Raw genomic sequence first — 26,370 nt, 5'->3', positions numbered from 1 at the left:
AGTGTGTCTTGTGTATCTCACATTCAGACCAGTGAGGGCAGTTGCTTTGATACTACAGTAGTGTTCCTCATCCTGCCCAGCACCACTCCCTGGAATTTTATTTATTTTACCTTTTATTTAACTAGGCAAGTCAGTTAAGAACTAAATCTTATTTTCAATGATGGCCTAGGAACAGTGGGTTAACTGCCTTGTTTAGGGGAAGAACGACAGATTTTCACCTTATCAGCTCGGGGATTCGATCTGGCAACCTTTCGGTTACTAGTCCAATGCTCTAACTACTAGGCTACCTGCCGCCCCAATGTTGCTGACCTGTACCTGAGATGGGTCACTGACATCATTTAGTTTCAAGTTATTTTCAAATGCTAGATTTAATGGAAGTGGAAAGTCCTCCAAGGTGGAAGAACCATAGCGTGGCTGTCCCTGGTATGCGTAAGGTTAGCAGACCTAAAATGAACTCCTGCCAAATGCGGGTAGGATGTCTATTTCACCAGCCATGTTGGCAGGTGGCAGGGCTCCACAGTGTGACAATTTCACTCGTGTTGTGAATAATGGTTACATATGATCACATTTATAGTAAAATAAATGCTGCAGTAAATATTTTCAAAGTATTTCTGCCGTTTTTGTTTCATAGCTGGTAAATTAATTTCACAGTCAAAGAACTACAAATCCCATATTACCCTATTCCACTTGCGCTGCAACACTGCCTGGCTGGAGGTTGTGAGCTCATGAAGCGCTGCGCACAGACAAACTTGGTCTAATTTACTTGAAATGAGACTTTGTCCTTGTGTTGATTGGCTCTATACTAAACGGAACATGTAAAGTTTCAGTACCATGTTTGATGAGCTGAAATAAAAGATCCCAGAAATGTTCCATAAGCACAAAAAAACGTATTTCTCGCAAATGTTGTGCACAAATTTGTTTACATCCTTGTTAGTGAGCTTTTCTCCTTTGCCAAGATAATCCATCCACCTGACAGGTATGGCATATCAAGAAGCTGATTTAAACAGCACGATAATTACACAGGTGCACCTTGTGCTGTGGACAATAAAAGGCAACTCCTAATTGGTGTATTTTAACACCAATATACCCATCCATTAAAAAAATGATTTTAATATGTCAATCTAGCAAACCAGGCAACTAAAACCAGGCAACTAAAACCAACTTTATAAATGACTAGGTTCAAAGATAGGTAACATTAGACTATAACTGACTATGCAAATGGCACTGAGATACATATTACATTAGTACACAGATCATACACTTAACGCTAGCTAGCTAACAGTACGCTTTAACTTGGATGAGCGCTTCTCTCCCTCTGTCATTGTTGCCCTTGGTTTTAAGATGTAATCCGGAGACAGGTGTTTTATACAACAGCCTTCTGTGTTCTCTTTTCGACTCACTCATATTTGCAATCAAACGCCAGCATTTTCTCCTTATCCTTAGCTATCATATACTCTGCTTCCACCAGGCATTCCACTGATTTCAAGACTCGGTCCTCCAGAAAGTGGAGAGCAAGAATTGTGGAGTTCATGATATCTTTAAGAAAGAGCAGCATTAGAAATGATTACCTACACATACTGAGCAGCTCATGTTAGACAGAAGCATGCTACATGGCAGACCAATCTGAACTCATCTCTCGGCATGTCTAGCCCATCCATTATCTCAGCCAATCATGGCTAGCGGGAAGGTTCCTGTATTTTTCCGTTTTTCTAAACCAACTAGACTCATACTTTTTATTTTATTTTACCCCCCTTTTTCTCCCCAATTTCGTGGTATCCAATTGTTGTAGTAGTAGCTACTATCTTGTCTCATCGCTACAACTCCCGTACGGGCTCGGGAGAGACGAAGGTTGAAAGTCATGCGTCCTCCGATACACAACCCAACCAAGCCACACTGCTTCTTAACACAGCGCCATCCAACCCGGAAGCCAGCCGCACCAATGTGTTGCGGAAACACCGTGCACCTGGCAACCTTGGTTAGCGCGCACTGCGCCCGGCCCGCCACGGGAGTGGCTGGTGCGCGATGAGACAAGGATTTCCTTACCGGCCAAACCCTCCCTAACCCGGACGACGCTAGGCCAATTGTGCGTCGCCCCACGGACCTCCCGGTCGCGCCCGGTTACGACAGAGCCTGGGCGCGAACCCAGAGCCTAGACTCATACTTTTTAACAATTGTATTCGTATTTGCAGGTGGCATACAAGTTTGTTATTAAGGCACATGAAAGTTCACATTCCAGAAGGCATTTCTGCCCCCAAAAATTGGATTGAATTTTGTTTACGTTCAAATTCCTCTCCTGCGACGAAGTGATGTATGACACATGCTTAGTTTCTTGAAACGAGTCACATTTTATGGCGTAAAGGGTAGATACACGGAGTATCCAAGTAAGCCTAAAGAGCTTGTTTTACGATGCATCCCTTCTCCTTTTACTCCCACACCCTTTCCTGTCTTTGAACACAAGGTTTATAGAGACTATCTTTTTTCTCTGCTGAATCTTGGCCTCTTTTGCTAGTCTTTGACTCCATCCCCCTCAAGGTCTGTTTCCATCGCTCTATCTTCATCTCAAGGCCTCCTATCTAGTGTCTTTCATCCCCCCCCCCCTCTCTCTCACTCAGGGTCCTACTTTCTGTAATTTCCGTTTCAGTGTGGGTGTTCAGTCAGCCACAGGCAATGAGTCACTCTGAAAGTGAAGTGTTTGAATGGTCAGTGTTAGTGCATGCAGAGAACACTGTGGGAATGGTGTGGATAGACCTCGACGATAACTGTCGGTATGCGTGGCTTTAGGCCTATGTTTCTTGGATTTTTTTGGGGGGGGACTGTTTTGTGTGTAAGCATTTTGGCGACTGATTTTGTGTGTCGGTAATTGCAATGAGAATTGGCTGTCTAAGTAGTCAAGCAGCCTACTGGATGACCCTCAAGAATGTGCACTTCTCAGTGCAAGATCTCTGAATGTAGGACTGTAAGATCTCTGACAGAAGGACTTCTCAGCAGTTTGCTGCTCTATTGATTGGTCTCTTATTGTGTAGGAAGAGACCTTGACAATGGTGGTCAGTACAGAACTGAGTGCAGGTCTGAGTGCTGATATCTGGGGACTGTGCTTAATTGGCTGGGAGACAGGAGGCTGTTGTGAAGACCTTTGTCCTTCAGTAAAAGTGCCAGGAAGGGAAATGTCACTATTAGGCTAATCAACACATTTGAGGATAAAAAGGAATCTGGTTGAAATAAATCCCCTCCCTCCTCCCGCTCTGCTTTTCTACCTCCATTCTCTCTTCTTCCTGGTCTCTCTCTCGCCGTCTGTGGGCATGTTTCTCTTAGCAGCGCTGCTCTGCCGTTTTTTTTCGTCAGTTCATTGCAAACACAATGGTCCCAAAATAGCTGGAGAAAGGCGTGGTTATGGCAAACGAATGCTACTGACTCAGGAGATGGTGGGGGGAGCCAGGAATTGTGCTGCCCGTACCCTTGGAAAGAGGCAGAGACAGAATGAGAGAGAGCCTGTGTATCTCTCTTTGTACTTTTGTGGTCTGTTTGGGTTTGTGTGTGTGTGGTGTATTTTCTGACTGAGGGAGAGGGACTCTTGCCAGAAACTTCTAAGGTGGACCAAATGGAGAGGAAGCAGGAGAGCGAGACAGTGAGGAGAAGGGCCCAGATTTAAGGAGAGAGAGGGAGAGAAGCATTGCGAGTGGGAAGAGTGCTGACCGGAACCTTGGCCCTGAGACACTGAAGTGTTTTGCCTTGCTCTTTAGGATGAGTGTACACACACACCAGGTTCTTTCTGGATCAATAAGAGGCTTAAGTGGTGGGCCGGCCCATCGGTGCAGCTTGATACATTTTTGGGGGCATCATTTTAGAGGTGTGGATTTTTTTTTTTGGGGGGGATATTTAAGTAAATTTCCTGCAATTCTACAAATTTCTCCATGGAGCTGAGAGAAAATGTTGCAGTTTTAAAACAAATTTCCTGCAGTTCTTTGCATTTTGCCATGGCTGACACAATGTTATTTTGCTTAAACATAATAACAATCAATACTGCTAAATTCATTTTCAATTCTCCCTGATTAGGGCCAGCACAACCATTTCTTTAGCTCTAGGCAAGATCAACATATGCTGCCCCTTTGTCATGCATAGCATGGCAGAGCAGAACGTGCGTGACAGTTAATAAAGATTTGGAATGGATTGATAGACTAGAATGTCTATCATAAGCAATTGGTGCATTTCAGTTGAACTTACTTATTCAGTAGCACCTGGGTTGGCAACTAGTCACATCGGAGAGTTACAATGTTACAACCGCTATGCAGCCAACTGCCTATAGTAAGAAACAGTTGTAACTAATTATAAGCCACGTATAGCCACAACACCACGATTGTTCAAGTGTCAATAATCCGATTTGATTGACATAATTTAATATTCCAGTAGAACTGTAAAAAGAGTGCGATATCATCAGCTGACAATAGGGGAAAGTCCTTGTGGCGGCACGGAGAGACGACTGACAGGAGGGAATAGACCCCACTGGGACAGTCATGGGGTAGCTTCCCATTTCTGTAGTTTTCCATGCTTCGCAGTAAGTTGGAAACACCCGCTTTAGCTACAGAAAGTCAACATACGAGAATACCCTAGAGTCTGCGAGAGCGGGGGCGGAAGATGACTCATCGGCTGACAACATGGTAACGACTGGACCGGAAACGACTACGAGTAATGAGAGCACAGCACAAGAGAACACCACAGCAACTGTAACAAGTTCTGCTGCAACAGCGGGCCACAAACCGATGCAGGTATGCGTCTGTGGTTGGAGGAAAGTTGCATCACACCATGGGTTGAGGATCCACCAGGGGAAGAAGGGGTGTTTGGGTAAAGAGAGACAGAGGCCTCGCATTAATTACTTTCTGCGAAAGCGATCAAATCAGTCGAATGAAGCACAGCAACTGGACGCAAACCATAGTTTGCAGTGCATCAGTACCACTGTCATGGAGGACGTAAACTCAAGCACCGAAGTAACAACTGAGGTGGAACCAACAACAGGAGTGGAACTCACCGAGCCTCCCAGACCTGCAGTCGAGAGGAGACTACCAGGGCACAGACCGTATGTGAAGTGGCCTGGCGCCAGTGACAAGAAGTTGTGGGAAACAGTGAATACTGACATTACCTTGACCCTCGAAACTTTGAGGCACAGTGGAGAAGAAATTGGAGAGGATGGGGGACATTATCTATGAGTACGGGACAGAAAGATTTGGAGTGGAAGAGGCAAAAGGCGGGAGAAAGGTTCCAACCCCACCAGTTTCCAGGAGGCAACAAGAAATCAAGCGCCTCGTTCAAAAAGGCGACAGCTTAAGAAAGTGGAAGAAGGCCTCGGAAGTGGAAAAGGAGGACATAGAGGCCCTTCAGGCTGATATCAAAACCCAGTTGGCATCCCTCCGTAGAGCAGAGAACCTACGGAAACGCAGAAGGAAGAAAGAACAAACTAGAACTCGATTCTATATAGATCCCTTCAAGTTCCTTAAGTCTCTTCACGAAGGAAAAAAGTGGAGCTCTAAAAACAACAAAGACCTAGAGGAGCACCTGAGAACAACAAACTTTGACTCAAAGCGACATGAACATCTGGCCATCCCATCAGATATCCCACCCATTGAACCCCCGGATCATCATATTGAGACCAGCCCTCTGACATGGAAAGAGGTGGAAAACACAGTTCGACGGGCAAGAACAGCATCAGCCCCGGGGCCAAATGGAGTCCCGTACAAAGTGTATAAGAACGCACCAGACGTCCCGAGGTTCCTCTGGAGGCTTATGAGAACAGCTTGTCAAAATAAGAGAATACCCAAAGTGTGGCGTAGGGCAGGCGGGGTCCTGATCCCTAAGGAGAAGGATGCAGTGAACATCAGCCAATTCCGCCCAATCTCCTTACTGAATGTCGAGGGTAAAATCTTCTTTAGGGTCATTGCCCAGAGGATGGCCGAGTACCTGCAAAGGAATGCGTACGTCGATACATCTGTACAGAAGGCAGGAATATCAGGGTTCTCTGGCTGCTTGGAACATTCCAGCATGATCTGGCACCAGATCCAAATGGCCAAGGTGGGAGAAAAGGGACCTCCATGTAGTCTTTCTCGACCTCGCCAATGCATTTGGCTCTGTGCCCCATGAACTCCTGTGGTCTGCCTTCAGATTTTTGCACATACCGGACACCATCACAACCCTGGTGAAGTCGTACTTCCAAGATCTGCAGTTCTGCTTCACCACCTCATGGCAGTGCCTGAATGTAGGTATAATGGCGGGATGTACCATTTCTCCGTTGGCATTCATAATGGCAATGGAGGTTATCATTAGATCCTCAAAATGGGTTGCTGGTGGACAGCGAGTCGATTCTGGTTTCCGCCTCCCTCCCACTCAGAGCCTACATGGACGACATTACAACATTGACCACCACTGTCCCATGCACCAGGAGACTGCTCAGAAAACTTGAGGAGAACATCAGCTGGGCCCGTATGAAGATTAAACCATCCAAGTCACGCAGCATCTCGATTGTGAAGGGAGTACTCTCTGACCTGAAATTCTTCATCGGAGATGACCAAATCCCAACAGTGTCTGAGCAGCCGGTAAAAAGCCTTGGAAGGTGGTATGATGCAAGCCTGAAGGACAAAGACCAGGTGCAACAGCTGCGCAAAGACATCAGTAGTAGCCTACAGTACATCGACAACACCCAGCTACCTGGAAAGTTAAAGGCCTGGTGTCTGCAGTTTGGTCTCCTACCCCGGGTGTTGTGGCCCTTAGCAGTGTATGAGGTTCCAATCTCAACAGTGGAGAAGATGGAAAGAGGACTCACAGGCTACTTAAAGAAGTGGCTCGGAGTTCCACGATGCCTTACCACCATAGGCCTCTATGGAGATGGTGTCCTCAAGCTGCCCCTCACCAGTCTAACAGAGGAATTCAAGTGTTCAAAAACCAGGCTCCAGATGACACTGAATGAATCTCGAGACCCAGTGGTGAGCAACAACGCGCCGACCTTGGCAACTGGGTGCAAATGGAGGCCAAGAAAAGCAGTCCAGGAGGCAACAGCAGCCCTCAGACATGCTGACATTGTGGGTCATGTTCAGCAAGGGAGAGGAGGCCTTGGGCTAACTAGCCGTGCTGCTTGGAGTAAGGCCACTGCACCAGAGCGGCGGAAGATGGTAGTGCAGGAAGTACGCCATCAGGAGGAGGCTGCAAGGTGGGCCAAGGCAGTCTCTCTTTCCAAACAGGGACAGTGGACTCGATGGGACAGTGTGGAGAAAAGGAAGATCAGCTGGAAGGATCTGTGGGCCATGGAAGCGAGGCGGTTGAGCTTTTCCATCAGAGCAACATATGACGTCCTTCCAACTCCAGTTAATCTTCAATGGTATGGTGAAGATCCGGACTGTGCCCTCTGTTCCATGCCAGCCAACCTCAAGCACATTCTCACAGGGTGTAAAACAAGCCTCACCTAAGGACGCTACACTTGGCATCACAACCAAGTCCTTAAAAACCTTGCGTCCGCCCTGGAGGACAAGCGAGCTGCCACCAACTCCCTACCACCCCCAGCAGCATCACACCCCTTACAGACAAACTTTGTCCGCGAAGGGGCTAAACCACCGAAGAGCGGCTCGACACCATTAGAGCGAGACCAGCTGCGCTTGGCCCACGACTGGAAAATGCTAGCTGACATTGGCCGGCAACTTGTGTTTCCTCCGGAGATCGCAACCACCACCCTAAGACCTGACATGGTGCTCTGGTCCCGTTCGCTCAAGAAGGTCTTCATCATTGAGCTCACAGTACCCTGGGTGGACTCAGTAGATGAGGCTTATGAGCGAAAGCATCTGCGCTATGCCGATCTAGCTGCCAAAGCACGGCATCATGGCTGGAACACAGAAGTCCGACCAGTGGAGGTGGGCTGCAGAGGTTTTGTGGCAACATCTACAACCAGACTGCTTAGAGACCTTGGAATTAAGGGCCAGAGCCAGCGTTCGGCAATCAAATCTGTATCGGAGGCGGCAGAAGGCAGCAGTCAGTGGCTCTGGATGAAGAGGAAAGACCCCAGCTGGGCCCCGAAGTGAGAGGGCCAGGAGGTATGCGGTCAACAATGCTTGACTCAGGGAGGAGGACGCCCCTGCCATGCATAGTCCCATGGGATGTTGGCTATCATCAACAAGGCAACTCCTATGACTAATTGGGAATGGGACGCAAGCGTAGGATTGATCACCCTGTCGCTGGCCGCCTTTGGGGAGGGTGTATAGTGTGAAAGGCCGAAACACCCTAGGAACCAAAGGTACACTACTGACGATGCGCTCCCCAAATTTCACCAGGCTCACTGTTCATTAACTCTTGGAAGTGCTTGCACAAAGGATAGTAACATCTCATCCTGTGTTCTTGGAATCTGAGCTTTGGAAACGTGTTTTGAAAAATGCATGGCGGGCCTCGTTTTGCTGGAGGATTGTAAAAGAAGCTTAGGCCCTATTCCTGCTACGAGATAGGAAGTAGAGTCTGAGGAGCGGGGTGGTGAAAAATTCTACTTTTCAATTCACTTTAGGTCCTTGCCTTACCTTTCGCTGTGGCTGACAACATGGCATTCTTGATCAGCAGTAAGCACAAACTGTTCAATGACAAACCTTCTGAAACATATGACACTATTGAATAACGCAACCAAACCATATTACTCTTGAATAATGCAACAAATCACATGCATGTATGTGCAGACAATTAAAGGGTTTATTTTCTGTCTATGCTCATTACATTTTAGCTTCAAGACAAAAGCACAGTTTGTTGCTATAACAGCATAGCTGTGTTCGAATACCCAAACTAACATACTACGTAGTGTATATACTATTAGGTCATTTTAGTGTATTGTAAACAACACAGTTGAGCGTGTCTACTGGAAGTTGATGTTGACGCTATGTGTTCCCTTTAATTTTTTTGAGCTGTGTGTGTGTATGTATATATGTGTGTATGTATATATGTGTGTATGTATATATGTGTGTGTGTATATATATATGTGTGTGTGTATATATGTATGTATATATGTGTATATATGTGTATATATATATATACATATGTGTATATATATATATATATATGTGTATATATATGTATATATGTGTATATATATGTATATATATGTATATATATGTATATATATGTATATATATATATATATGTATATATATGTGTGTGTGTGTGTGTGTGTGTATATACAGTGCCTTGCGAAAGTATTCGGCCCCCTTGAACTTTGCGACCTTTTGTCACATTTCAGGCTTCAAACATAAAGATATAAAACTGTATTTTTTTTGTGAAGAATCAACAACAAGTGGGACACAATCATGAAGTGGAACGACATTTATTGGATATTTCAAACTTTTTTAACAAATCAAAAACTGAAAAATTGGGCGTGCAAAATTATTCAGCCCCCTTAAGTTAATACTTTGTCCCACCTGACCAACATCCAGTGAAAGCGAATTGTAAATATAATTGTAAATATTTAACATTCTTGAAAATACACATGCAATATGTCAAAATAAAGCTTAACTTCTTGCTAATCCAGCCACGGTCAGATTTCAAAAGGCTTTATGGCGAAAGCAAACCATGTGATTATCTGGGGACAGCGCCCCATCAAACAAACACAGACAATCATATTTCATCCCGCGACACAACTCAGAAATAACGATATAATTCATGCCTGACCTTTGAAGAGCTTCTTCTGTTGGCACTCATATGTCCCATAAACATCACAAATGGTCCTTTTTGTTAGATTAATTCTGTCGTTATCTCCAAAATGTACATTTATTTGGCGCGTTTGATCCAGAAAAACACCAGTTCCAACTCTCGCAACATGAATTCAAAATATCTAATAAGTTACCTATAATCTTTGTCCAAACATTTCAAACAACTTTAGGTATTTTTTTACATCAATAACCGATCAAATTTAAGACAGGATAAACAAAGTGGAGCGAACTTTCAGGTCGTGCGCCCCAACCACAACAGTACACTCAACCCTCATTCTGAACAGCCCTACTTCAAAACATCAACCAATTTCTAAAGACTGTTGACATCCAGTGGAAGCGATAGGAACTGCAAGCCAAGTGCCTTAGAAATCTAGATCCACATAGAAAACCCATTGTAAAGTGACCTCAAAAAAACAAACAAAAACAAAAAATCCTGGACTTTGGGGTTTGTCCTCGGGGTTTCACCTGCCAAATAAGTTCTGTTATACTCAGACCTCAATTGAAACAGTTTTAGAAACTTCAGTGTCTTCTATCCAAATCTACTAATTTGCATTTCCTAACTTCTGGGCCTGAGGAGAAGGCAGTATACTTTGGACACACTTTTCATCCGGATGTGAAAATAACGCCCCCTAGCCTAGATGGTACTTTAAAAATTTTTTTTTTTTAACCATATGACCTGATTCTTTTTCATAATCTATTCCCATCATAGCCCATATGAAACATTTTTTGCTGATTTATTACTATGTCATAGGCTACAACTATGTTCTGGAGTTAAGTTAGCCTACTACCAGATAAAGAGAAACTCTATGCCCCAGGAACAATTTCTCTCCCCCCCCCCGCTTCGTAGTTTTAGGAGGCTCAGTGCAGCCGGCAGCTACTGCGACAATTTAAGAATGTAATTTCAGAATGTCTTAGACATTTTAGCAAATCTCTATAGATTACTTTTAGCTGGGTCCACTAGCTAACCAAACCTTTTTTAACCTACTTCCTACAAAAAAACTAAAGCTGGAATTGGGGGCTGTATATACCCCACCAGGTGCTGTAGCAGAGAGAACAGTCTGACTAGGGCTGCTGGAGTCTTTGACAATTTTTAGGGCCTTCCTCTGACACCGCCTGGTATGGATGGCAGGAAGCTTGGCCCCGGTGATGTACTGGGCATGCGCACTACCCTCTGTAGTGCCTTGCGGTCGGAGGCCGAGCAGTTGCCATACCAGGCAGTGATGCAACCAGTCATGCTCTCGATGGTGCAGCTGTAGAAATCTTTGAGGACCCATGCCAAATCTTTTCAGTCTCCTGAGTGGGAATAGGCTTTGTTGTGCCTTCATGACTGACTTGATGTGTATTGGACCATTATAGTTTGTTGTTGATGTGGACACCAAGGAACTTGAAGCTTTCAACCTGCTCCTCTACAGCCCTGTCGATGAGAATGGGGGCGTGCTCGACCCTCCTTTTCCTGTAGTCCACAATAATCTCCTTAGTCTTGGTTACGTTGAGGGATAGGTTGTCATTCTGGCACCACACTGCCAGGTCTCTGACCTCATCCCTATAGGTTGTCTCATCGTCGTTGTTGGTGATAAGTTTGCCGATGACAAGTGGAAGGCCTCAATGATGGCGTTGGAGTCGTGCCTGGCTATGCAGTCATGAGTGAACAGGGTTGTCGGGAACAGCTGATGCTCTCATAAATGCTTCAGCGTTGCTTGTCTCAAAGCGAGCATAGAAGTAATTTAGCTCGTTGGGGTATGTACGTACAGTCACTGTGGGGACGAAGCCAGTGACTGATGTGGTGTACTCCTCAATGCCATCGGAAGAATCCCGGAACATATTCCAGTCTCTGCTAGAAAAACATTCCTGTAGCTTAGCATCGTGTCATCTGACCACTTTATTGGCTGAGTCACTGGTGCTTCCTGCTTTAATGTTAGCTTGTCGACGTACCAACCTGAAGATCATTGACGTCATGATTTTTCAGTTGACTTGAAAGCACCATAAGTCAGTCAAGTGAACTATCCCTTGTTATAACATCTTTGGTCTGACAGAAGCTGAAGTGACAACCAGAATGCATTGTATGATATCAGCAAACATGGTGCCACACACAGCTGTTAAATAGCTTGGCATTAGCTCATCATAATCATTACAACACTCAGTGTTTTGCACACGTGTCCTGTGTCCACTGCAATCTATGCAAGAATCAGAATGCATGTTTTGTCACCAGTACTTGAAAAGGTGAATAAAACCAGTAAATACATTATGATCCACACATACGTGTGTGCTACAGCAGAAACGACTACACTATATACAGAAAATAAGCCACTTACTTTTGAAAGGAATGCACATGTGTTCAAGTCCAATTTGTAAGGAAAACAACCCTGAAGGCAATGCGGGCGCCAGGCAGAAAATGTGCTGGGGGGAAACTTTTGTGCACGGCCTGTTCTGCCTAGAGATGCGCAATGTCTTCACACTTGATCTGGGGAAACACTGGGGAAGTGCTTAGGCTCTCATTGAAGAGAAGTTTTCCATCTCCAGTAAAGCCTCAAACGTAAATTGTCTGCAACGGTGAAATGGGCAACTTATGTGAATTTAACGAGAAGGTGGAACACACCTCAATTCAAACTGTTAGAAAATATTTTGAAATTGAGAAGTTTAAAACAGCCTATAGATAATTAGCAGGCAGTGTGCCTTGGTTTGAGGGCAGCACAGGTAACTATCCTGTTGCATAACAATCATATTTTGGAAAAGTGAGAGCATCCTGACATCACGTGCATGAGAACTCACACAGGGGTGACGGTTAGAGATATTTTTGGAACTTGTGCATGAAAAGGTTAATCAAGGTGAACAGTATTATTGCACACAGTCCATACAACTTATTATTTGACTTGTTAAGCAAGTTTTTACTCCTGAACTTATTTAGGCTTGCCATAACGAAGGGGTTGAATACATATTGACTGAAGACATTTCAGCATTTCAGCTTTTTTTTAAATATATAATTCCATTTTGACGTGTGTGTGTGTAGACCAGTGACACTTTCTATTCAATCCATTATGAAATTCATGCTGTAACACAACAAAATGTAGAGAAAGTCAAGGGGTGTGAATACTTTCTGAAGGCACTGTACTTTATATCTGGTTTAAGTCATTTTAAGTTTAGACAGTGTTTTTCCATCCCAAATGTGTTCATTTTTATACACACTGGTCTCAACTCTTGATAAACAAGAACAAGTGTCCACAGTCCCTCAGCCTCACTAACGCTCCATTTTCTCATGATCTTCCTCTTCCCAGGTCATCTGCTCTTCATTCATCCCTCCCGTTCCCGTTTGCCTCTGCATTCCTCACTAACGGGACAATTGTCAGTTTTAGGCTTTTTCTTGTCTCCTATTGACTACATGGGCAGCATTGGACACACACACACCACCACTTTCCTTTAATGCAGCTGCCTGACTGAACAGTGGACATGTTTCCTACTGCTCTCTTTCTGTGTCTTTATTTAGCCTGTCTCTGATCTTACACAATCAGCAATATGGAACTACCATGCTTCACAGTGATGCAGTAATTTCCTCTCACTCATGGTCATGCCTGGGTGATGTTCATTTTATAGTACACAAGTCCATTGGCTGGTGTAGCATTTGTTTGTGGATGAAGGGAGATGTAAGATGGTGACAGAGAGCAGGGTGAGAAGTGTAGAAGGAGCAGGGACAGATGGCGGGATACTGAGTGTTTGTGTGTGCGCCAGCCTTGAAAGGGCAAAGGATTTTGGCATGGTGACACGAGAGGGCATTACTGGCACACGCCAACCATGTCACATCTGTGGGGGGGGATTAGAGTGAGAGATGGAGTGAGTGCGAAGTAGAGCTGGGACAATATACCGAAAAATGCCTAAATAACGGTTCCGCAGATGTCTTTGTTCGAAAACCATTATTCTGTCAACAGTAATAGCCTATGCATTATGTTGATTCCTGCTATAAAATGATCTGCTTGTCTTCATCTCGCTGTTGGCTGCTGTGTGAGCGAGCGAGCCACTCACTTACTCTTCCCACTGTGTGCACGGAGGAGGGGGAGAGATTCTGAGAAGCGTAACCATTTGACCTTTGCTTAATGTTTTCAAAACAACTACTGCAAAAGATGGGCATGTGAGAGTAGGGCTCACAATATGGGCAAAATGTGTCAGTATTTTTTTTGTTGTTGACTATTTTATGTTTTTGAATAATGGTTCTGAATTTGCTTTGAGTAGTGCGTGATTGTTTAAACTGTTCAATTCAACCCAAACATTTTTTTCTGAATATTCTGCACTCATTTGAGATCATTTCTACACTGCCACATAAATTCACTCTGGCTATCTACTCTGATTTCAGAGCACTCTTGTCTGAGTGTACCAGAGCGCACAACCTGGTTGGATATGACCGGTGTCAGTAAACGTCGGTAAAAAAACATAATTAAATTATAACATCACAGTTAGTCACCAATGCTCTATATAACAGTTCCTATTTAAGGGGAAAACCGGAGGGACGTGGTAAGCAGTTGGAGTACGTGGTAAGTAAAATGGTTTGTGAGTTCTCTCATTTGTCTGGAAGTAGCTAGCCAACGTTAGCCAGTTAGCTTGGATGCTTGACTGCCCTTGTTAGGTCAGAACACTCAGATCAACCCTACTCCTCGGCCAGAGCGTCCAGTGTGTGTTCTGAACACTCAGATCAACCCTACTCCTCGGCCAGAGCGTCCAGTGTGTGTTCTGAACACTCAGATCAACCCTACTCCTCGGCCAGAGCGTCCAGTGTGTGCTCTAAACGCTCAGATCAACCCTACTCCTCGGCCAGAGCGTCCAGTGTGTGCTCTAAACGCTCAGATCAACCCTACTCCTCGTCCAGTGTGTGCTCTAAACGCTCCGAGAGCAGAATGCTTCGAATTTACGCACTCCAGAGTGACTACAAACACATCCTTGGGTGAACTATTGTCATGGAAATAGAATGTTAATTCTACACTTAGAATATAAATATATAGTGGGCACTTAACTTCTTGGTGCACCCATCCCGTTAGCGGGATCATTTTCATCAACATCCGCTGAATTGAAGAGCGCCAAATTCAAATTAAATTACTAAAAATATTTAATTTTCATGAAATCATAAGTGCAATATAGCAAAACACAGCTTAGCTTGTTGTTAACCCACCTGACGTGTCAGGTTTCAAAAAAGCTTTTCGGCGAAAGCATACCAAGCGTTCATGTAAGGACATCTCTCTCAGCAGACAAAACATTACAAACAGTTAGCAACAAAGTAGATTGGTCACGAAAGTCAGAAAAGCAATAAAATTAATCGCTTACCTTTGATGATCTTCGGATGTTTGCACTCACGAGACTCCCAGTTACACAATAAATGTTCCCTTCGTTCCATAAAGATTATTTTTATATCCAAAATACCTCCATTTGGTTGGCGCGTTATGTTCAGGAATACACAGGCTTGAGTGGTCACGACGGGGCAGATGAAAATTCCAAATAGTATCCGTAAAGTTCGTAGAAACATTTCAAACGTTTTTTTATAATCAATCCTCAGGTTGTTTTTACAATATATAATCGATAATATTTCAACCGGACAGTAGCTTCTTCAATAGGAGAGGGAGAGAAAATGTCTACTCCACTCTGTTGGCGCATGCAAAACGCTGCTGGCCCCCAGCCATCCACTGACGCGATCTGATCTTTCTTGCTCATTTTTCAGAATAAAGGCCTGAAACTATTTCTAAAGACTGTTCACACCATGTGGAAGCCATAGGAAAAGGAATCTGGTTGATATCCCTTTAAATGGAGGTAAGGCATGCAATAGAACAGGGAGCTTTCAAAATGGAAGCCACTTCCGGGTTGGATTTTCCTCAGGTTTTTGCCTACAATATCAATTCTGTTATACTCACAGACAATATTTTGACAGTTTTGGAAACTTTAGAGTGTTTTCTATCCTAATCTGACAATTATATGCATATTCTGGGCCTGAGAAATAGGCAGTTTCAATTGGGTACATTTTTCATCCAAACATCAAAATACTGCCCCCTACACTCAACAAGTTAAGTGTTCAACATTTTTATTTTATTTCACCTGACATGACAACAAATCAAAATGCAAGGGAGAAGTTATTGTGACGGGTTAGGAACCAAAGTAAGGGTGTGTTTTCTAGGGGACCCTATAATCTTTAGCTACGTTAAATTTATCTTCAAGTAGCCAACATATTCATGCTTTGCCTATTCCTATTTTGATTTAGAAGATAGCATGTTTGTGGAAAGATGATTTAGGCCGACACCAGCACTGGTTTCAGGCTGTATTAGCTAGATAAGTTTGCTCTGACTCAGTACATCTATTAGATAGCAAGTTTTAGCGAAATCATGTTAAGAAAATACAAAATAGCTAGTGTAAATATAGTCGCTAGTGGATTTATATTAAGAAGCGAAGTGGAAACAGCATCGTAGTCATCAACATTGCTGCTTGTGCTGCATTGACCATGTAGACTGAACACAAGTCCCTCGTGTTAAAGCAACAATTTGCGGTCCTTGAGTGACGGGACGGGGCTACGTCTGTGTGGAAAGCGGCATGGAGAGAGCGAGAGAGGGATGACTAACGTAGCGGAGTGAACAATAAAAATTGACGTTACACACGGCATATCACATTTAACAAATCGAACATTAAAATACCGGTAAGGGTAAAGTAGAAACCCAAATCGGTCCATGCATCAATACCGGTAGATTGTAAAATACGGTATTACCATCCAGTCCAAGGTGAGAGAGATTTAGGGCTGTGGTTTAAGCTCTGTCAGGAGTCTTGTTCTTGGAGGCTGAAACAGTAGAAGTGTGTGTGGTGGGGAGGTGGTTTCTCTTCGGCAGCGTGTATAGGCTGTATCCCTTATAGCGTCACCAGATCAGCCCGCACTGGATCGACACACCACTACACTCGGGAACACGATCAGAGATCAATAACCACAACTACTGCAGTGTGTGTGACCTGTGTCTTCTGCAATGGCAACCTGTTCATGCTGTGTGTTTTAACCTCAGAGGGATTGACTCGTGCTGTCGGTCAGTTGATTTAGCTTTCACCTCCACATCAGATGAGATGGAGACATTCCATTGTATTAACCTGGGAATAAGTGGCTTTGACACTATGATTTGACTGCTCTTCTCTGTTCTGTGTTCAGCATTCTCTCTCTAGATTTCTGTCTCTCCCTCTTGGAACGGCTGACCTACTTTAAGAAAGTAGCTTAGAAACGTGTTGCCGTGCTCCAGGCAGAAAGATCACAGCCGCAAGGCATTGTGGCATGGCAAGGAGGTTGTAGGTGCACCTCCAACTGGGAGACAGTCACTCAGACGCACGCCACGTCAACTGCTTTCCACTTCACACATTCTCCATTTTTACTCTATAATGGGTATGAGCCACCAAACAAAGCACTAATGGATGTCTTGATTGATTTTTTTTTTATTTCTCAACATGTTGTATGGGAACTCCTATCCATATACAGGGTGTTGCTGTGAAATGGTTTGAGAAAATCAATTGACCTGATGAACTTTGGTGAGATGCCTGGTTCTCAAGATGAAGGACACTTAGAGAGAGAGGTAGTGAGAACAGTTCAGCGTCAAGTTAACTCAGCCACCCACATAAATACTGTCACACACACGAAAACTGCACAAGTACCTCATCAGCACTCATGAACACACCGTCAGCAGCATGAATCAGTGAGGGGTATGGAGGTCTGACACACACACACACACACACACGAGGTCAGTGTCACAGTAGGAAGTAGGTGCGGACAAAGTCATCAACGGCATTTTAGGAGTGTGTGGTTCATGTTGCTAGTAGCCTATGTGTGGTAGTGATTTTGACTGCACATCATAAAGCCTGTTTTATTTGGGGAGTTTTCTTCACTGTCAACAGAGGTGTAGGGGTGTGTTATTGATCCTATCAGAGACTGAATAACTCCAGGAGACTGAGTGACTTGATCCTGTGTTAGAGTGGTGTGTTCTCTCATTGTGTGCTCCTTCTCAGAACCGGCAGTTTCTTCAGCATTTCCTCCTTAGTGATGCCACTTACTGTTGATCCTGGGTGTTCCCCTGCACATGCTTCCTCTCTGGGGTTAAAGGGGGACAACCGGGGAAGGAGGGAGAACGAGGGTTGGGGAGTGAGTTTGGGTTTGAGACACATCAAACGGCACTTTTGCACTTTCACACGCATACATATGTGACCTGTTTCAGGAAACTAGGCGTATGTCGCAAGACTTCACAGGAGACGTTTTGAACATAAGCATTTAAAAAATTAAAAAATAAGAGTTTTGTGGCAGAAATGCTTTCTTGACATGTGAACTTTCGTGTGCCTTAATAACAAACTATATAAATGCACACTTGTGTATGCACGCAAACAAAGACCGTGTGTAACAGGCTGGTTTCTCAGTAAAACCCAGGCATGAGCACTGCATCACTAACCTCAAACAGCAGAGGTTAATTTCAGTAAAATTACCCCCCCTCAATTTCCTCCTTTCTGACCACAACCTCTCCTCAATCTTCTCATTCCTCGCACCAGTCCAGATAACAATACCAAGAACAGGGTTTCTCATAACACTCAGTATTTCCTAGATATGACACCACTGTCTACTACCACAGCACTAAGGGGGACGTATACTGCCCCCACAGTTTGTAAAGATTCTTACAACACTTAATGCTCTATTTTGTATTCGAAGTTGTTGCATGACTATTAGCCTACGCTGGGACACAGTGAGATTAATGTTGGAATAAAGAGCAGGATAACTAATCCTTCCCCCCTCTATCTCCCCCCCCTCTCTGTCCCTATAGAGAAGTTGGTAGCGTACCAGAGGGAGTTCCATGCCCTGAAAGAGCGCCTCCGTGTGGCCGAGCACCGGACCCTGCAGCGCTCCTCAGAGCTCAACAACATCCTGGAGCAGTTCAGACGGGCCATCGCTGAGACCAACGGCAGCAAGGACGCTCTCATCAACTTCTCAGGTACACACACACACACACCCAATATATTTTACTATCGTTGTGGGGATCTAAAATTGATTTCCATTAGGAATCCTATTTTCCCTAACCCTAAACCTAACCCCTAAGCTTAAAATAGCCTTTGTCCTCGTGGGGATGGGAATTTTCCTTGTTTTAGTATCCTTGTGGGGACTTGGGATTTCCGATTCCCACAAAGATAGTAATACAAGCACACAATACACACAGGATGGATCTCCATTCACTAGTTTCAGGTCACTGATCACAATATACTCCCACATAAAGAAACATGCAAGCTGAATCTCCCCCCTTTTCCTAATTGGGAACTCAGGTTGAGTAGACTGGATCATTCAGTTCTCCTCTTTCCCCTCACTCTGGCTGTGGTCCATCTCCATCCTACCCAGCCCTTTAGTAATGCTGGACTAGAAGTAAAATGACCATGAAGCTCTAACTCCCCCCACCACCACCACCACCAACTGTTCTACCAGTTGTAACTTTATGATTCTCAACCATTCTACCAACTCTGATTCCTTCTTGTATTGTTATGGCAGATGAGACACAGAAGTTGCTGAAGGAGCTGGCCAGTAGGAAGCCCCTTCAGGTGCCGAACATCTACCACCATATGCCTCACCTGCTCAACAATGAGGGCAGTCTGCACCCCGCTGTCCAGGTGGGCATGGGCCGCACTGGAGGTGAGACATACACACACATACATTTGCTCGCTCACATACAGTACCAGTCAAAAGTTTGGAGACCTACTCATTCAAGAGTTTTTCTTTATTTTTACTATTTTTCTACATTGTTGAATAATAGTGAAGACATCAAAACTATGAAATAACACATGGAATCATGTAGTAACCAAAAAAGTGTTAAACAAATCAAAAATATATTTTAGATTTTTCAAAGTAGCCACCCTTTGCCTTGATGACAGCTTTGCATTCTGTCAACCAGCTTCATGGGGTAGTCACCTGGAATGCTTTTCCAACAGTCTTGAAGGAGTTCCCACATATGCTGGACACTTGTTGGCTGCTTTTCCTTCACTCTGCGTTCCAACTCATACCAAGCCATCTCAATTGTGTTGAGGTCGGTGTGATTGTGGAAGCCAGGTCATCTGATGCAGCAGTCCATCACTCTCCTTCTTGGTCAAATAGCCCTTACACAGCCTGGAGGTGTGTTGGGTTATTGTCCTGTTGAAAGACAAATGATAAGCCATCCCATCTGCTTAGTAGGACAATCGCTGCAGAATGCTCTGGTTGCCATGCTGGTTAAGAGTGCCTTGAATTCTAAATAAATCAGTGTCACCAGAAAAGCACCATCACACCACCACCTCCATGCTTCATGGTGGGAACCAAAAATAAAAAATTTGGACTCATCAGAGAGGACAGATTTCCACTGGTCTAATGTCCATTGCTCGTGTTTCTTGTCCCAAGCAAGTCTCTTCTTATTATTGGTGTCCTTTAGTTGTGGTTTCTTTGCAGCAATTCGACCATGAAGGCCTGATTCACGCAGTCTCCTCTGAACAGTTGATGTTGATGTGTCTTCCTTTCCTGTGGCGGTCCTCATGAGAGCCGGTTTCATCATAGCACTTTTTTTTTTGCGACTGCACATGAACTTTAAAAGTTCTTGACATTTTCCTGATCAAATGACCATGTCTTAAAGTATTGATGGACTGTCGTTTCTCTTAGCTTATTTGAGCGTTTCTTGCAATAATATGTACTTAGCTCGATTTGGACAAATACAATTATCTTCGCCTCAAGTCCTCAACTGGCAGCTTCATTGAATACTCCACGCAAAACACCAGTCTCGACGTCAACAGTGAATAGGCGACTCTTGGATGCTGGCCTTCTGGCAGAGTTGCAAAGAAAAAGCCATATCTCAGACTGGCCAATAAAAATTAAGATGGGCAAAAGAACAAACACTGGCCAGAAGAACTCTGCCTAGACAGCCAGCATCCCGGAGTCGTCTCTTCACTGTTGACGTTGAGACTGGTGTTTTTTTGTGTGGGTACTATTTAAAGAAGCTGCCAGTTGAGGACTTGTGAGGCATCTGTTTTTCAAACTAGACACACTAATGTACTTGTCCTCTTGCTCGGTTGTGCACCGGGGCCTCCCACTCTTTCTATTCTGGCTAGAGCCAGTTTGCGCTGTTCTGTGAAGGGAGTAGTACACAGCGTTGTATTAGATCTTAAGTTTCTTAGCAAATTCTCACATGGAATAGCCTTTATTTCTCCGAACAAGAATAGACTGACGAGGAGTTTCAGAATAATTTTATTTGTTTCTGTTCATTTTGAGCCTGTAATCAAACCCGCAAATGCTGATGCTCCAGATACTCAAATAGTCTCAAGAAGGCCAGTTTTATTGCTTCTTTATTAGGAACAACAGTTTTCAGCTGTGCTAACATAATTGCAAAAGGGTTTTCTAATGATCAATTAGCCATTTTAAAGGATAAACTTAGATTAGCTAACACAACATGCCATGTCATACTGTATGGAAACTTGTTGCTCTGCTGCTCTCCTGACAAATCAAGTTTCATTGGTCACATGCACGTATTTAGCAGATGTTGTTGCGGGTGTAGTGAAATGCTTGTCTTCCTAGCTCCGACAGTGCAGTAGTATCTAACAATTCAGTTAGTATCTACCAAGTGAACAATAACTTGGTTTCGGGTCAAGAGCGCCCTACCTGCCCTCCTCTCTCAATCTCCCCCCTCTCAGTAAGTCTATTTAATTTTCTATCCTCCCTCACTTTCTGTTTTCTTCCTCAATTTCTCTCTTTGTGAGGGTGTGGGACATTAAGGTTATTTATAGCAGTGCAAATTGGGACATCAGAATGCAGAGAGTGAAATGGAGAGAGGAATTAAATGACGAAGATCTGAGAATGGGAGTAGGAGTGATTCTCTCCAGCCTGTCTTTTAGGCATGACTCATAGGGAACATCTATTCATATGTGTTCAGGTGTTATTTAGGTAAATTTGTCTATTGTTTTGTATAATTGTGTGGGAATGAGTGATTGCCATGTAGCGGCCCGCGGGTGGTTTTATTTTGTCACCGAAGTTTTCTTAGCTCCGAAAATTACATTTTTCAGGCCCCCTGACCATCCGCTTAAGAAAAAAATTATCCCACGGCTGAATCTAGTTGATGACCCCTTGTCTAGGATCTAAACTCAAACGCATCACTCCTCTATGTCTACCAGGCCTTACTATACACCCATGGACACACTGGACCCCCCTCCCCCATATTCTGTCTCAGTGCAGATGTCAGCTCACCAATCACCATTTACTTCTGTCAGAGGAGGCCCAGATGGATGTGATGATCAGGGTTCTGTTCTGAGAGATAATGGGGGGGGTTTTTGAGTGATGGCATGAGAAGTAAAGAAAGAACTGGAGGGATGGTTTGTTCCCCCCTCATTGTCCCTTTAGCTTCCCTTTACACTTGTTCACCATCTTCTCTCGTTCTCCCTCCTTTTCTCTCGCTCTCTCTGCCTCGCGTTCTTTTCTTGGTCTCTTTTCCTCTCCCTCCCACTCTCTCTCCTTTCATACTCAACCTACTTTCCTGGTCCAGTTTGTGTCTGTGCTGTTCTCTGCTGTGTGGGGCGACAAAGCAAAACGTGGATTGATTCGCTGCACAGATCAGTCCACCACTCTTTCATCTCCGTCTCTCTGTGTATTGTCTTCCCCAACCGTTCCCCCTTATTTTCCTGTTTGTCCTAGAGCTGCTTTCCATATTAGCCCCATAGTAGAGATGAAACACCCACACACTGTAGGCACGTGAGGCTTTGTACCATAGTGCTACAGTCACTCTTTGTGTTACTCCCGGTTCTCATTCTCACTCCTGGTGCAAATGGGTAGTGTTTTGGGGAGAAAGAATGTTTTCCTTTTTTTCTGACCCACAATTTGAATATTTGGAAGGCGAACATCCCACGCTCTCCAGTCTAAAATAAGAAAGTGGGAGCGAGGGAGGGAGTACATTTTATGTGGTCCTCAGTGAGAATGAAGAGCGGCGTGCTATCGAGTACAACACACACACACACACACACACACACACACACACACACACACACACACCCCTGTTTCCCAGCGAAGGGATCCCTGGGCCTATTGTGTCTGTGTGATACAAATGGAGTAATATGTCTGTAATACAGTCTTCCATTCCAGTATGGTTTTCAGTGAATCTCCCCATCTAAGGTACAGAACCGTCTCTTCCCCATTTAGGACACATACAATAGGACTGATAGCCAGGAGAATAACAATCTGCTGTCTCACCCATCTCCCTTGCCCTCTCTATTTCCTTAGTTGAACTTCTGCCCTCCATGAACTGAAAATGATTGTTTTCTTGTAATACAATGTGACTTAGGCGTTACCACATTTAACACGTCCTGTTCTCTGCCTGTGTTTCTTCCTCTATGGTCTGACCCTGTTCTTACCCTGGGCCTCTCATCTCTGCCTAGTCTCCATGGTGATGGGTATTCCTACCGTAAAGCGGAAAGTGAAGTCGTACCTGGCCGAGACTCTGCACTCGCTCATCGACAAGCTATCACCTGAGGAGAAACTCGACTGTGTCATCATCGTCTTCGTTGGAGAGGTGTGGGGAAACGCATTCTCACACTCGCAACTCACTATATATATATATATATATATATATATATATATTACTGCTCAAAAAAATTAAGGGAACACTAAAATAACACATCCTAGATCTGAATGAAATTCTTATTAAATACTTTTTTCTTTACATAGTTGAATGTGTTGACAACAAAATCACACAAATGATCAATGGAAATCAAATGTATCAACCCATGGAGGTCTGGATTTGGAATCACACTCAAAATTAAAGTGGAAAACCACACTACAGGCTGATCCAACTTTGATGTAATGTCCTTAAAACAAGTCAAAATGAGGCTCAGTAGTGTGTGTGTGTGGCCTCCACGTGTCTGTATGACCTCCCTACAACGCCTGGGCATGCTCCTGATGAGGTGGTGGATGGTCTCCTGAGGGATCTCCTCCCAGACCTGGACTAAAGCATCCGCCAACTCCTGGACAGTCTGTGGTGCAACGTGGCGTTGGTGGATGGAGCGAGACATGATGTGTTCAATTGGATTCAGGTCTGGAGAACGGGCGGGCCAGTCCATAGCATCAATGCCTTCCTCTTGCAGGAACTGCTGACACACTCCAGCCACATGGGGTCTAGCATTGTCTTGCATTAGGAGGAACCCAGGGCCAACTGCACCAGCATATGGTCTCACAAGGGGTCTGAGGATCTCATCTCGGTACCTAATGGCAGTCAGGCTACCTCTGGCGAGCACATGGAGGGCTGTGCGGCCCCCCAAAGAAATGCTGACCCACCTCCAAACCAGTCATGCTGGAGGATGTTGCAGGCAGCAGAACGTTCTCCACGGCGTCTCCATACTGTCACGTCTGTCACATGCTCAGTGTGAACTTGCTTTCATTTTGTGAAGAGCACAGGGCGCCAGTGGCGAATTTGCCAATCTTGGTGTTCTCTGGCAAATGCCAAACATCCTGCACGGTGTTGGGTTGTAAGCACAACCCCCACCTGTGGACATCGGGCCCTCATACCACCCTCATGGAGTCTGTTTCTGACCGTTTGAGCAGACACATGCACATTTGTGGCCTGCTGGAGGTCATTTTGCAGGGCTCTGGCAGTGCTCCTCCTTGCACAAAGGCGGAGGTAGCGGTCCTGCTGCTGGGTTGTTGCCCTCCACGTCTCCTGATTTACTGGCCTGTCTCCTGGTAGCGCCTCCATGCTCTGGACACTACGCTGACAGACACAGCAAACCTTCTTGCTACAGCTCGCATTGATGTCCCATCCTGGATGAGCTGCAGTACCCGAGCCACTTGTGTGGGTTGTAGACTCCGTCTCATGCTACCACTAGAGTGAAAGCACCGCCAGCATTCAAAAGTGACCAAAACATCAGCCAGGAAGCATAGGAACTGAGAAGTGGTGTGTGTGTGGTCCCCACCTGCAGAACCACTCCTTTATTGGGGGTGTCTTGCTAATTGCCTATAATTTCCACCCATTGTCTATTTCATTTGCACAACCGCATGTGAAATGTATTGTCAATCAGTGTTGCTTCCTAAGTGGACAGTTTGATTTCACAGAAGTGTGATTGACTTGGAGTTACATTGTGTTTAAGTGTTCCCTTTATTTTTTTGAGCTGTGTGTGTGTGTGTGTGTGTGTGTGTGTGTGTGTGTGTGTGTATTATATTATTATTATTAGTCCATGACATGTAATTTTTCCAACAATTGTTTACAGACAGATTATATCACTTATAATTCACTGTATATATACACTAAGTTGACTGCCTATATACAGCTTGGAAAATTCCCGAAAATGTTGTCATGGCTTTAGAAGATTCTGGTAGGCTAATTGACAGAATTTGAGTCAATTGGAGGTATACCTGTGGATGTATCAGTGCCTCTTTGCTTGACATCATGGTAAAATCTAAATAAATCAGCCCAGACCTCCAGAAAATAAATTGTAGACCTCCACAAGTCTGGTTCATCCTTGGGAGCAATTTCCAAATGTCTTAAGGTACCACGTTCATCTGTACAAACAATAGTACATAAGTATAAACACCATGGGATCACGCAGCCTTCATACCGCTCAGGAAGGAGACACGTTCTGTCTCCCAGAGATGAATGTACTTTGATGCAAAAAGTGCAACTCAATCCCAGAACAGCATCAAAAGGACATTGTGAAGATGCTGGAGGAAACTGGTACAAAAGTATAAATATCCACAGTAAAACGAGTCCTATATCGACATAACCTGAAAGGCAGCTCAGCAAGGAAGAAGCCACTGCTCCAAAACCGCCATTAAAAAAGCCAGACTATGGTTTAAAACTACACATGGGGACAAAGATCATACTTTTTCTGAGAGATGTCCACTGGTCTGATGAAACAAAAATAGAATGTTTTGGCCATAATGACCATTGTTATGTTTGGAGGAAAAAAGGGGGAGGCTTGCAAGCCAAAGAATACCATCCCAACCGCGAAGCACAGGGGTGGCAGCATCATGTTGTGGGGGTGCTTTGCTGCAGGAGGGACTTGTGCACTTCACAAAATAGATGGCATCATGAGGATGGAAAATTATGTGAATATATTGAAGCAACATCTCAAGACTTCAGTCATAACGTTAAAGCTTGGTTGCAAATGGGTCTTCTAAATGGACAATGACCCCAAGCATACTTCCAAAGTTGTGGCAAAATGGCTTAAGGACAACAAAGTCAAGGTATTAGAGTGGCCATCGCAAAGCCCTGACCTCAATCCTATAGAAATTTGTGGGCAGAACTGAAAAAGTGTGTGTGAGCAAAGAGGCCTACAAATCTGACTCGGTTACACAAGCTCTGTCAGGAGGAATGGGCCAAAATTCACCCAACTTATTGTGGGAAGCTTGTGGAAGGCTACCTGCAACGTTTGACCCAAGTTAAACAATTTTAAAGGCAATGCTATCAAATACACTCAGTATGTTATAACTTCTGACCCATTGGGAATGTGATTAAAGAAATCTCAAATTAATCATTCTCTCTTCTATTATTCTGACATTTCACATTCTTAAAATAAAGTGGTGATCCTAACTGACCTAAGACAGGGAATTTTTACTATGATTAAAATGTCAGGAATTGTGATAAACTCAGTTTAAATGTATGTTAACTTTTGACTTCAACTGTGTGTGTGTGTGTAT

At 44.3% G+C, this 26,370-nt stretch overlaps 1 protein-coding gene across 2 annotated transcripts in view; it reads left to right on the top strand.

Annotated features, from left to right (window-relative positions):
• Positions 1-26,370, top strand: part of LOC112225363 (alpha-1,3-mannosyl-glycoprotein 4-beta-N-acetylglucosaminyltransferase A) — a 53,051-nt gene that overhangs the window by 20,056 nt on the left and 6,625 nt on the right. For both annotated transcript variants that reach the window (XM_042306349.1, XM_024389272.2), the window contains exons 3-5: positions 18,515-18,682; positions 19,228-19,368; positions 23,118-23,251. In XM_042306349.1, coding sequence (XP_042162283.1) covers positions 18,515-18,682; positions 19,228-19,368; positions 23,118-23,251 — 443 coding nt within the window. The remainder of the gene's footprint in view (positions 1-18,514; positions 18,683-19,227; positions 19,369-23,117; positions 23,252-26,370) is intronic.

This window comes from Oncorhynchus tshawytscha, linkage group LG26, assembly GCF_018296145.1.
Source record: "Oncorhynchus tshawytscha isolate Ot180627B linkage group LG26, Otsh_v2.0, whole genome shotgun sequence".
NCBI classification, from domain to species: Eukaryota; Metazoa; Chordata; class Actinopteri; order Salmoniformes; family Salmonidae; genus Oncorhynchus; species Oncorhynchus tshawytscha.
This window is presented reverse-complemented; position numbering and strand designations above follow the sequence as displayed.